The 13607-nt window shown below is 38.7% G+C and overlaps 1 protein-coding gene across 3 annotated transcripts in view; it reads left to right on the plus strand.

Moving 5' to 3' along the window:
• KPNA4 (karyopherin subunit alpha 4) overlaps positions 1-3669 on the plus strand; it is a 28156-nt gene extending 24487 nt beyond the window's left edge. For all 3 annotated transcript variants that reach the window (XM_026057707.1, XM_026057706.1, XM_026057708.1), the window contains one exon: positions 1758-3669. In XM_026057707.1, coding sequence (XP_025913492.1) covers positions 1758-1856 — 99 coding nt within the window. In that variant the 3' untranslated portion in view covers positions 1857-3669. The remainder of the gene's footprint in view (positions 1-1757) is intronic.
• Positions 3670-13607: the final 9938 nt, after the last annotated feature.

The raw sequence follows: 13607 nt of genomic DNA on the forward strand, positions 1-13607 counted from the left end.
GAGACTTTGAGTTCAGTTCCCCAGTGGTAGGAAACACCTATTAGCGGTAGTACAGTTGCATAGATGTCGGAAATATTGTAAACCTTCATGTAAACAGCTTGCTAGATGCTACCACTATAAGAACTGAGTATAAACTACACCAGTGTTAAACAGGACTAATTATTATGCCAAAGGGGTATCACTGATTGGTTCACTTGCATAGATCTTGTGTTCATAACCATGGATTTTGAATAACTTTCCTCTCTGAGACTGGATGAGAGAATCGTAAGTTTTCCACTGGCATCTTAAGTGTAGTTTTTCAACAGTATGAACTAGTTGCTTAAAATCCTTTAAGATACTATTTAACAATGTGATAAATATGGGGATATCACTTATGATTATTTGTTTGCATGTTGTCTTTAATTTGAAAAGCAGCATAGAGGAAGCTGATAAAATGCGCATCATGGGTATTCAAAGTCAGAAGGAAGGGTTTTTGACTCTTTGCCATTCAGGATGTGTCATCTTCTGCAACCATGCTGTTAAAGAGCACTTCTGTTCAGCTGGGTGCTGCTTGTTTCTTAAAGAGTAAAGTGATACTAATATTTCATCTTAACATGCATTTGTCTGTACTGTTCCTGCATTTTTTGCTTAGTGTTATTACCATTTTGGTTTTAAGTTTGTGGTGGTGAAGATATTAAACTCGCTTACCAGATTCAATGAAAAATGAGTCCTTATGTTATCCTGCTGCATGGCTGCTGCCTCATGATGAAGCACCTAAAGAGCTGATGCCTAACTGAAGCCTAGTATTCTATTCCCTGAAGACGAGGCTTAAAATAGTTCTATTACTGCCAGTTTCTGACTAAATTTGACTTCTCACATCTGATAAGCTCCCTGCTGACTTGAATACCAAGTCTTATTTTCTGCTGCTTAAGAAAGAAACAAATTATTTTGAATATCTTAGTAATGACAGAGGTAGGTGGTCTTACACAAGTAAAAATAAGGATGTGCTGACCCAGAATGTTGTTTTCAGTTTAAATATATGATGTAAATCAAAAGAAGGTTATTTTACAGAGATGTGTGCATTTTAAATAGTAAAAGAAGTTAGTTGCATGGAAAGATGCAATAAATAATGTCAGTCTGCGTTGTGAAGCAAGTGTCGTCGTCTTGGTTGAAGAACTTCTAGGAGCAGATTATAGCAAAATGGTAAAATTCAGTTGAATTGATGCCCTACTATCTGCCATGAAATGTATTTTATGCCAGAAATGTATTTTGTGTTCATCTTTTAGATGAACAATAAGACACAAGTCTTAGCAGCTCAAATCTTGCATATTCACTACAGGACTTGGAATTTAACATGGTGTCCTTGACAAATTCAAATATGATGAAATGTATACTGCCTATTTAAATTGAAACTGCAGTTTTGGCTTACTCATCACTTGGTTTCCTCTAAGAACTGTGACAGCTTATAAACTGGCAGTAAGGATGATGTGACTGACAAAATACTTTCCAGGTGTGAAAACTTTATAATAAACAGCAGACTCTGAGTACTATATAGTCCACCTGCTAAAGCTAGTCCACCTGTAAGCTAAAACATTTCAGCCTAAATTATTTTGTCACTATGGTACCTTTACTAAGCTGGGGGAGAAAATTGGGAAGACTTGATACAATGAAGTAAACTGAGGTGAAGTGATAAATGTTCATTAGGATTGTCTGGCAGTTTATTTTTTAGCTAGACTTTGGTTTCTCTGTACCTACTTAATCTTCTTGTTCTCTTATAGATTGACGAAGATCCTAGCCTTGTTCCAGAGGCAATACAAGGCGGAACATTTGGTTTCAATTCATCTGCCAATGTACCAGCAGAAGGGTTCCAGTTTTAGAGTGGTGTTTTGGAAGTTAGGTACAATGCAGCACTGAATAAAAAAAAAAGGTTTGATCCATCAATCTTGGCTCATGGGATCCGCTGCTGCATTAAATCGGGAAAGAAAATGTGAAGATTTCATTTGGAATCACAGAAAAGCCCAAATGAAGTCAAGATGGCGAGTGGGTGCGAGTGAGAATGAGTGGCAAAATGTAATGAAAAACTTCACACTGAATGCTTATTTAGATTGTTCAAAGAAAAAGGGCTACAGGTCAAAGATCTTCAGTGCCTGAGAAGGAACAATGACTTACTAGAGCAATTGGGGGGATGTGCAGTACTATCATCATCAAGCCTTGTAAGCATAAGAGAATAGGATGCCCATATAAGTCCAAGGAGAATGAGCCCAGGCCTTGCTATGAAGCACCGTGTGAATGGACAACATTGAATGAATGTCTGGACTCAATGCTGTGGAGCCAGGCTGATGTTTCCAATATGGGGCTCTTCAGTCATGAAGCAGACTCCTAGTCCTGGAGTGGCGTGTGTACGAGAGTATGGTTGTGATGCTGTATGTGAACGCATGCAAGCTTGATTCGCCTTCAGGGGGCTGATAACAAACCTAGTAAATCATCAAAATGAGTTCATAAGTGTTAACTTACACTGGACACAAAAACAAAGACCGGTTTAGCAGCAGACTCTGGTTTACTCCTGCAGCCTGTGTTTCTTTTTGTTTTTTTCCCTCTTATTTTTCTTTTAGTTATTTTTAATTTCTTTCCTGTATGGCTTATTAGTTGTTCGTAAAGTCAGAATTTTCAGGAAGGCTTCCCTGTGCATTTGCACCAGATGAATGTTTGATGTTATGAAAAGCTTTCCATATCATCAAAACTAATTTGTAGATTTTTGCATGAAAAATCATACATTTCCCTTCAAATAGACTGTGTTGCAGTACACAATTTGCCATAATAGTAGAAAGCAGTAAAATGTGGTAATAAAAATCTCATCCTTTTCATTTTCAAAGATAACATAAAGACCTTTGCATGTGGTAATCTACAGCATAGTTCATTTTTAGATTTTGTTGAGTCCTGTAACCAAATGTTTCCGTTGTGGTAGAATACCGTGCTGTGTTTCAATGTTACTTGTTTTCAAACTTTGTTTTCTATGAAAATGATATGGAAACTTCTAAAAATGAAATTTGGTGCATATGTACTGCCGAATAAAGACCGAAAGAGGTGTGAATAGATGTACAAATCAAGTCATGGTTTGAACACCTTTAATATGCCTAATCCAATTGTTTTAGACTCTTTTTATCTTAGATGTAGGCAGCCATGAACAATCTATTTTGAGCCACTTTAGAGAGACAACTTTGTATTTTTAAAACTTGCATAAAAGGGATGCAAGTGTTTTTATAATTGGAGTAATGCCTCAGTTTTGAGGTTCTGCACACTAAATTAAAGGTGACATTACAAATTTGTACAAAATGAACTCTTTATAAGGTGGCTCATTGTAGGAAATGCTGTGCCTTCCCCTTTGAGCACAAGTGTTGCATGAACAACAGTTTGCTATAATAAAACATACCAGATTAGCCACCATTAGCATCTATATCTACCTTGTGTTTTAAAATCAACTGGTAATTCTGAAACACTGTAGAATGGATAAAGATTATTTTGTGATCATAACTCTTTGTTGGACTAGAGTATTTTTGCAGCATTCCTTGTCATCAGAAACATGGTTAAAGTTTAAAACTAGAAGCAGCGGAAACTAGCTTGTGAAATTTATCCAAGTAGAGTGCAGGCTAGGCTGTCTTGGGGAAATAAACATTAAAACTTGCAACAGTATTGTATTCGGTGTGTCTTTTTGTATAAACTCAAATTTTCATCCAAAGGTGCAGGTGAACATTTGAAGAAAGCTCTGTTGCTGTTGCATCTTCTAAATCTTTTGTTTGACACGACCTACCAAACATCTTTGTAGTGCAGTATGCTATGCAAACTTGAGAAAAATAATTACTTTGATGTAAATATTAAGAAATATCTACTACTTTACCTGATTACATAGTACATATTCACTAAATAAACTAGAGCTTTGTCAATGTAAAGTGTAAGTAACCCTTGAAGGAGCTAAAGTGCTTAAATGAGTGTTTTTAAAGAAGCTGAGATGCCACAAGTAGAATTATACTTTTTAACTTTACACTAAAATACCTGTGTGAAGGATGTACAGTAGAAAACTGTTGCTTTGTCCCAACTGCTTGTTATTGGAGGTGGGAGAACAGATGCATTTGTAGAAATGTGTGTTTGAAAAGAAACCCATGGACAAGCTCATGCAGGACCCCTACTGCCACTAATAAGCGCCTCTTCTTGGTGCTTCCTCTGTTGTGATAAAGTTAAGGTAATTCACTTTGTCTGTTAGCCCAATTTTTGTTACCTACAGCCTACACTCTATTCCTTTTGCTGTCTTGGTGTTTAAAAAAAAAAAAAAAATTTTTTTTACCTGCTTCAGAGCAGATCCCATCTCTGTTTCGTTAGTATATCAATGTATTGAAAGCTTAAATATTTTGGCATCCACAGGGTGGCAGTATTCATAGCTCTTTAGGAGCAAAGCTATGAAGTAAAACTGAAGTGAGCTTGTCTAATGTCTTGTTTTTCAAAAACGGGGAGGGGGGCCTAAACGGGATAGAACTGAAAAATGACTTCAGCTAAAGGCTGACTTGAGGAAGACTGCCTCACCTCTTACCTGATCATCTGCTCAGGGTACTTTCCTCAAGGGTGCAACTTTGCTGTGATGAAAGTCAGATCAGTTGTCTGCCTGTGAGGGAAGACAAATAAATGTTATATCACTGACTACATCCACACTGAACAATGGCAATGGGCCATCAACAGCAGTAAATCAGATGTGTTCCTTGTACTATTCAAGCTATAACATAGATCACGGTATACTTAAGTTGTTCAGTAAAGGACAATATTGCTCTATGATGCTTAGATTGTCTGCCATCATACAGTTTAGTTAGTAACTCTCTTTAGTCACTGTTCTTACATTCTAGTAAAACTAACCAAAAACAGAGGTGAGGTTGCATTGTTAATCTGTTCTTTCAGTGTCTTGAAGTAAAATGTTCCCTTTTCAGCTGAACTTAGGGTAACAGAGTTCTGGAAAGACATTTAAAATGTTAAAGGGCAAAAATTAATCCATAATATAAACTATTTCATGTATAATCTCTTCCTCCCAGGAGCAGCACTGTCAGAGTTCAAATAGCAGCTGTGCTGGGATTTTAGGGTTGGACTACCTGACATAGCTAGGGGAAACAAGTTGTTCTGCAGAGGGAAGAATGCTGTGCTGAATCCAAAGGAAAACCTGAGAGAAGTTGACCCCTTTCTTCCCCCCTACTTCTTTTTTTCTTTCCCACTACTGGAAGTGGAATAGCTCCTGATTGTGTGAGGCCTTTCAGCATAGGCGAGCCATTTGCTGGATACATGGAGACTTGAGCAGAAAAATACCTCTCATCTGTCTTCACTAAAGTGTATTTTCTGGCAGATGGCAAGCATTCCCAGTAAGTTGTCTACTTCTGCTGTTTTGTTGGTGGAATGGGCTAATCTCACTATAAAAATACTAGTATTTGGATTTTGTGTTAAGCTACCAAACAACTTCTAAGGATTTCAAAGCAAAATGCAGTGGCAGTTAAACAAGGTAACTTGGCCAGCCCTGAGCAAGGGAACCTGATCACTTCTTTGTAACCAGGGCTCTGCTCTTGTAGGATTTCGAAAGCCTACTGAAAACTGGATGTGCCAGAAAGAAAGAGGAATGCTTCTCTTTCTAAATGAAATTGAAGAAATCTGTATGTATTTTAACAATTCCTCCTAGCATAAGTATACTGCATAAATTGCTAGATTACTTTTGCTGCTTTATAATTAAGAATCTCTTTGCATCAATATTACCAGACTCTTTGCCACTTCTAACTATAAGTGTTTCCTCAGTTCCGTGTGTCACCAAATTACTGGCGGGAATGCTGGTCACAAGGCTGGAAGCAATTACGGAAGTCATGCATCTGGATCAAATAGACTTTATGAAAGGAAATTTAGTAGCAGAATGTGTAAAGTTTACAAACTCTTGCCTAGTAGTCAATAAGTTTTAGCTGCTGCTAGAATAAGTCTCAAAAGGCACACAGTGTGCTTGAAAGAGTTAACACCACTTCAGTACCCACAGAAACATGGCTGAAATCTTAGCTTGCTTAAAGAAATCCCACTTCTGCTTGTAAATCCCATGCAAAGGGGATCCTGTGTTTATTCTGCTGGTTCAGTGTGCTCGAAAGCTAAGATAAACTTTGTTTTCATCAAGCGATTGACACTGTTATATGTAAATACCTTTGACATACTTTAACGTTTAAATTTTTAGAAAACAGCATTGCAAGTTGCTATTACTCGGAAGTAGCAAATACGGGAAGCTTTAAAATGCCAGCTATTTGTAAATGCTTTACAGAAGTTTTAAAACTTGAATGGAGAGGTAAGTGGTCTGTAATCAGACTTTGTATCATCAGTAGCAGATCATGGTATGAGGCAAGTATGTCATTCTAGGAATGGCAATTTTTCAAATTAAATGTTGCTTCATCTTAAGAATTCTTACATGCTTTTAAGTACCTAAAAAATAAACTGAAAGCATACGTTCTTCCTGTGAACGTCAGTTATTAATATTGTAAATTATTGACAAAAGCTCCCTTGTTTGGTCTGCTTCTGCAGCTTGTTCCTTAAGACTTTCCTGTTGGTGGGGGATGGTAGTAGAGGGGAAATGATGATAAACACCACTTTGTATTCTACTTTATGTAGTGCCTATACCTCGGAAACAAAACTACTCCCAAGTTGTGTGTCCGTGTTATTTGGGCTCTGTTTCAGGCACTGTGGATTACTAGGAGGTATTCTCTGCTGTTGCAGTGTATTTAGTATAGGTCCTTGAGTAACATACCAGTGCATTCCCATCCATCACCACAAAATTAAGAGTATTGAGGAGCTGGAGAAACATCTTCCAAGAAACATGAAACTGTGATTTAGACCTTCATCAGCCTGGGGCCAGGGGGACTATTCCAATACCATGGACAGCTACAGCCTTTTAGTCTGGAAAACACAGTTATTTCAAATATAATAAAATGAGGGGGGAAAAAAATCCATGTAACTGTATTAATTGGTTTGGCATTGGAATCAAGGCAAAAATCTGAGTGCTTTGTGTCAGTCTTAAAGATTTTTTTCTTGAGTGACCAGTCAAGTTCTGTTCGCATCTGTTTTGGTATCAAGTTTTAAGACTTTTGCCTGAGCAATATTGTGGGAGTAAGCTCTTATTCCACCCTACCATGTGTAGTTACTTCTCTTCTTCAAAGTTTTCAAATTTTTTTTCTTCATCTACATGTCCCTAATTTACCTCTTTTTCCTTAAGCTGTTTGAAATGTGTCAAATTCTCACTCTGATCACACAGTTCATACTTTTCTATGGCCTTTGACAAGATACTTCTTTTATAATGAATCAGAAGTACTGCAAGTATACTAAGTATAGGTATACAGTGATAGGTGTATTTATTTAGCCTCAGATGTGCTAGGTGTTCATATTATTTGGGTAAGAATCACTTTTTCAAAGTGTGCAGGACCTTAGATGCATTTACTTTTGTAATGCTTGCTGAAGAATTGCTTAGTATTGCCCACACCTCAGTCCAGCTTGAATCTTACCTACTTGGTTCAGTACAGTGCTGCAAATATCTTCCTCAGCTCCTATACTGGTTCAATATGCCCAGCTAATCCCACAATATTTCATGTGTCCCATATAGACTAATGGCATTGTCGTTTCTCCCATTGATAACATTCTTTGCCTCTCAACATACAAAATACATTTTCTTTCAAATTACTTAAATGCTGTGGTTAAATTGAATTTGGATGAATTTATTTTCAATCTGTCCTGAGGCTGAGGTTCCTCAGTACCTGAGTCAATCTAAGTTAGGCCTGCCATGGTCCTGACCTCTCTACCTCCAGCTGTGAATTCCTGGATCCTTCTGTGTAGTGGCTGAGGAATCCTGGACCCTTCTCTGGCCTGGGTCAGAACAGAGGTAAATAACCAGACAAGAAAAAGAAACAATATTTTTCTGTTTAAATGTGCTGAAATGACTTAACATATCTAATAAGTTCCAGAACTTGCATACAGGAGGGAAAAGGTACATGCAATATGTAGGTACACAGAGGGTGAAAGTTGTGGCAACCAGCAATTAGACACTTGTGGAACCAAAGCCTTAGTTTGCAGGTTGGTTGTATTGTGGACCCAAAGGGCTTGCTTGTCTAAAATGTTGCATTTACTCTAAGTATATTGCTTATTTTTATGTTTTGGTACAAACCTTGACTTAGTTGCATCTTTATGGTGGCCATATGGTATTTTAATGATCCAAGTGCTGTGAATTTGCATTTTGCCACATAATAATCTTCTATAAATGTTATATATGTTTTTACATGTGTGTGTATATCAGAAAAGAAATAGAGATTTTTGGTGGGGGAGGGGGTGAACAACTAGTGTCATGTTCCAGATTACTTAGTTGTGCGTTGAGACTCAAATGATATTTATGGCTCAGTAACGACCGATGTGGCATAATCATCCAGCTAATACATCAGTTCTCTGATCAGCCTGAAAATCAACTATGTTCTGGGTTAGTTTTCAACGAGTTCCTTGATCAGACTGCATGGCGGCTTGCGCACAAGGGCCAGTGCAAGGAAAGGAAATGGATGGGGCCACCTTTTTGAAAGATGTAGACTGGCATAATACAGTTGTGAAACTACTAGATGAGTTAAAAGTGGAGGCAGGTGGTAAGGCAGATAATTCACAGGTCAGAGTCTGCAGATGCAAGTTATGTAGGACGCTTGTCTCCGGTACCATTATAAACCAAGGTAAGTACAACTGGCAGGGATCTGTCTACCTCTAATTAAGGATAAGGTCATGGAATTTTGACAAAACAAGCAACTTCTAAAACCTGGTGACTTCAACAAAAGAGTTTTCCTTGTTTGAAAGGATGAGACAGTAAGGTGGTAGAAACTGAAGGGGGGAATTTCCCCAGTTTACCCCAAAATACTATAAAACTAACAAGGTAAGATGAACTAATTGTACGTATCTACTGATGCATAGCAAAGTAGGAAAATAATAAACAACACTAGATCTGGATTGCTTGTATTTTATCGCAGGCCAAGCATGACAAAAAAAATTCCTTGCACTTGCAGTCTTGTGCCATCCTCTTTGGCCTGTTCTTCAGAATAGTTAGGGCATGTGAAATAAACCCAATGAACGCTGTTAGGAACATTTCTACTTTGAAACATATGGAACAGTCTGATGGAATATATAATGAAGCAGCACAGCTTGAGAAAGAAATACACAGTGTTTGGACTATAAAGAAAAAAAGAACACAATATATATTTGCAAAACAAATACATAAAATACTCTCTCAATCCTACTGTAACATTACCAATATGCAGACCTGCCTCAGTATGGAAATAAAGCCAGTATAAGAAGTCCATGATGTTTTAATCTATCTTAACTGTTTTGGGTCCTACAAATCTAAGACCTAAAGTGAACTGGTTATTTGAAGACCCATAACTCCTATTTTAAGACTAACCTTAAGCAACTTAACCAAGTATTTGTACTTGCTTTTTTTCTCATTTTGCTGCTGCACCTCTTCTGGAAGGGACATTATCTTCTTTTGGAAGACATTTTAAGTCCTGTTCGCAGGTAAGGAAGGCCCTAATGTTTCTTCTAACCATTTATTTTAAAGAAGGATTTGATTTATCATAACGTCTTAAGTCTCCCCCACAGCAAAGCAAGAATTTTGCTCAAATTTTAATTTATACAGCTTGCTTGATAAATCTCTTACTGTCTAGTGTCCGTATAGTTGACTTGAGCAAGCTTCATGGGGTAATGTAGTTGGCATCTCCAGGAAGAGAAAAGGTCTTCCCTGTGTCAGTTAGCCTTTTCCTTCGTTAATGGGAATTTCTCTCTACTTCACATTCATTCTTTGCTTCTTTGAAGGCCATTCCATTTTGGGGTAAGTTTTCTTATGTATGATAAGGATACTGTGATATTTGGGCTTGTATCTCTACCTCTTTGGGAGAGAGACTTTCCTCTGTCTGGAGGTCAGTTTCCTTGTGGATGGAGTTGACACCTTCCTCCACTTAAGAGTTCAATTTCTTCTTGCTTGAAGGGGGGACCTTCCTCTATCTTGAGTTCAGTTTCCCCCTGGATGAAGGGACTGCTCACAGCCATGGGTGGTCTGGCCTCTTGTTGCAGTGAGGAAGGAAGGTGGTGTGCGTTGCTATCAGTGTCTCCCTCAGGTGTGTGGCACGAGCTTGTCTGTTGCTGCTTGACCCTGGTATGGCAGAGGGCCACAGCAGGTTCGACCTGCACCAAGGCAGTGCAGCTCCAGGCAGTCGCAGTGGCTGCTAGGGCAAAAGCAATGATACAGAAGAAGAAGCTTGAGCCAAAGACTGAGGAGAGGCCCAAAGGCTGCAGCTCCTGCTTAGTGCGGAGGTTGTGCCTCGTCAGTGCCAAGAGGCAGGTGCTTGTGGCCACTGCAATGGCAGCAAACAGGGCAGTTAAGCCATGCAGCAGGGGGGCGGCTACTCGGCCCCGCTGCAGCCCCAGGAAGTCAAGCAGCAAGGCACCGCAGCTGCTGAGGATGGCTAGCAGGCAGCAGAGAGCTATCAGGTTCAGGAGGATGAGTCCTGCGTAGCCCAGGAGGAGGGAGTGAGACGAGAGGTGTCTGGGATTAAGGACCCAGGCAGCCCCTAGCACGAAGCGGATCGTTGTACCTCGGACCACAACCCAGCTAGGGTAGGCCCCAGCCGTGCACATCATCCCGAGGGATAAGCACTGGGCTACAGCCGCTTCCAAGCTGCCCCTTCGCTTCCTGCCTTTCAGTGAGGTGAGGCTGCACAAATCCTTCCGGCCCATCACAGAGCTTGCTGCTGCTTCCACGGAGCCGTGCTGCAGGCAAGGGCAAGGGAAATGTCGCCAGCTCCTGGGCCCCAAAACTGGACTCCTCCCTCCTAAGTCCATGGGCAGCCGCACCTTGGCTAGGCAGAGCTGGGAGACCCCTGGAAGTGGACTGGGGTGGGGGCCTTGTTGGGCTTACACATCCAGTGCAAGTGCTGTGTTTAAAAAAGGAGGGAAGCAATTAGCCCTGCTGAGCATGATACCAGTATGCTGCGCCCTGAGAGAAAAACAAACTATATCCCAAGTAATACTGTAATCCAGGGCTCTGTATCAGGCCTATTCAAACTAATACTGTCCAAAATACTAGAGCTACCAGTTAAAAGATCAAATTATATATGACATTTTTATTAGAAATCATCTAAGTAGATGAATATCACTAAAATATTTTCCTATGTTTTTTTTCCTATCTGTCACTGAGAGAAAAAAAAAAATCAGGTCTGTTTGTAATCCCTCCTCTTCCCTGCCAATCTCGGAAACAAAGATAAGAACAATTTTATCAACCTAATTTTTATGGTGACTATGCTAAGAGCCAGCATACACAGTGGCAAAATCATAAGGAATCTGCATTAGAAACTGTAATTAGATTTAGATAGCAAAAGTAATCAGTAGCCAACAGAATTATAACAAAAAGATAGAAAAAATATCATTAAGACAGTTGAAAAAATGTACATTTCTTAAGAAAACACTTTTGTGCTAGCTGCATTTAGATAACAGCATCTTTACTACTACAAGTGGAACTACAATCATAGGAAACTTTCAACCTGCTAAGGTGAAAAAAGTAAACACTTCAACTTGATAGCATACAAAAAAAGTTTAAATTTAAACTGTTACATATTCAAAGCTGAAGTGGTGTAACTGACATCAAAAGAAGTCTGGTTTAGAAAGACTAGTACTGCCAAAATAAAAAGACAGCTTTGCAATTACCTTTATAGATCTGTTCCTTATATGAAGGATTATGTTAAGGATTTACTGAAGCTCTGTTTATTACCAAAAGTAGCAGGTTAATCATATGTACTTTTAAGTCATTTATTTCCTTGACAGGCTTCTGAATGAAAATACATTATTATTGTCTGTTTCCCAAGTTATTGATACTGATTCATATTTATTTGTAGATTTGTTTTTATAATCCATAATAGACCAGGTCACAGTAGTAATCAAAAGTTTACTTTAAATGTACTTCAAAATGATAGTGATCAAAAATCTTGGCTATCCGACGATCAACCAACCAGTGGCCTATGTAAAATAAGTGGTTACAGTGCAATTCCCATTAGGCAATTGCCTGCATTATAAAAATCATTACACATTAATTGACAGTCTGACTGTAGATCAAAAACTGAATAAGCTTCAAAAGATAATATATTTATTCACTGGCAGGGGAGATCATGTTCAGAGTTTAGTGGTTTAGAGGTATAGCTAATCCATTGCATAGGAAAGTAAAAATTTTTGTTATAAGAGTTATCATAATGAATTCACACAAAAAGACCAATTATAGCTATATGTATTATAAACTGTGCCTAACAGAAAAACTTTTACGGTTAATTCACTATGCTTCACAGTCTTCATGCTTCCTGGTTACCAGCCTCTGGATGAATTTCTCCCATAATGCGAAGAAAAATCAGTTTGGTAAAATGCTGACTACAACAATTACACAAAGCAGTACAAAACAAAAACACAGATGTATACTAAGGTGTTTCTGCTCTTGTTTGCCTTGGATTTCATTACTGATGGTGGTGACATCAAGTGAATCATTCCTGATTAGCCATTTTCCTGTTTCCTAACACTTATGTTTTTCTTTGTCTAGCATGAAAATTCAGTATATAATATAAAAAACCCTGTATTTTGTTTAAACTCCAGACAAAATATGCATCATTTTAGTGAGCAGGTATTTGCAGTGATGCTATAAGTGCTTCACTAATTCACTGCCTGCAAATTAAATGCAAAGTCTGTAAAGGCACTGGGATTCATGGATTACTTCCTGCATTATTTTAAAGGTTAAGTATCATCAATATTTACATAACTGTCAATATCATTTTATTTAATTTTACTATTCTAAATGTATACCTTTGCAGAGGGTTTGTATCAGAAGACTATATAACATGTAGTAGCTGTAGGAAATGATCTCTTATAAGAACCCATTTGACAGCATTATGTTCAGTTCCAGAAACTCTCTCTGATGGTTGTCCCACCTTAAGTTGCAGAAGTTAAATACATCTGTGCTCTTACATATTCAAACTACAACACACATTCTCAACCAGCTCCAGATCATTCATTTCAAAATAGTCAGACCTTATTGGCGAAAGACTCTCTCCTGCTCCTACTTACGTCACTAACTGAATAGTGGCATCATTCAATCTGTCTAACCATTATCCAGGGAAGCCTTCTCCTGAGTGTTCTTGATGCCTCCGTCGTCTTCTGTGCTTGTCTGATTGTCTGCATTTACAGTAAAAAAAATCAGGTAACTGACTTACTGTTCATCTATGAATACCTTTACCAGAGCTAGCCATAAACAGAATATTAAGGTAAGTGTTTTATATCACCCCTCCTTAAGCCTGGCTCTGTCATTACCTGCTGAGAGAACTGCCTTGGATGTTGCTTACGAACAAGGCCCGTTTATTCCCTGTAAAGGGCTACCGTCAGGTTTATTTTATCCACCTCTGTATTACCTGGCTATTTTTGCAAAGCAGCTTGGGGGAAAGACAGTGGGAAGCACCGCGGCTGGCAGGTGTACCTGCCGGGCTTTCCTCACTTCTTGCGAGCCGAGGAGGCCCTTTCTGGTGCTCAGAGGG

This window comes from Apteryx rowi, unplaced genomic scaffold (genome assembly GCF_003343035.1).
Source record: "Apteryx rowi isolate R43461 unplaced genomic scaffold, aptRow1 scaffold_140, whole genome shotgun sequence".
Classification (NCBI taxonomy): domain Eukaryota; kingdom Metazoa; phylum Chordata; class Aves; order Apterygiformes; family Apterygidae; genus Apteryx; species Apteryx rowi.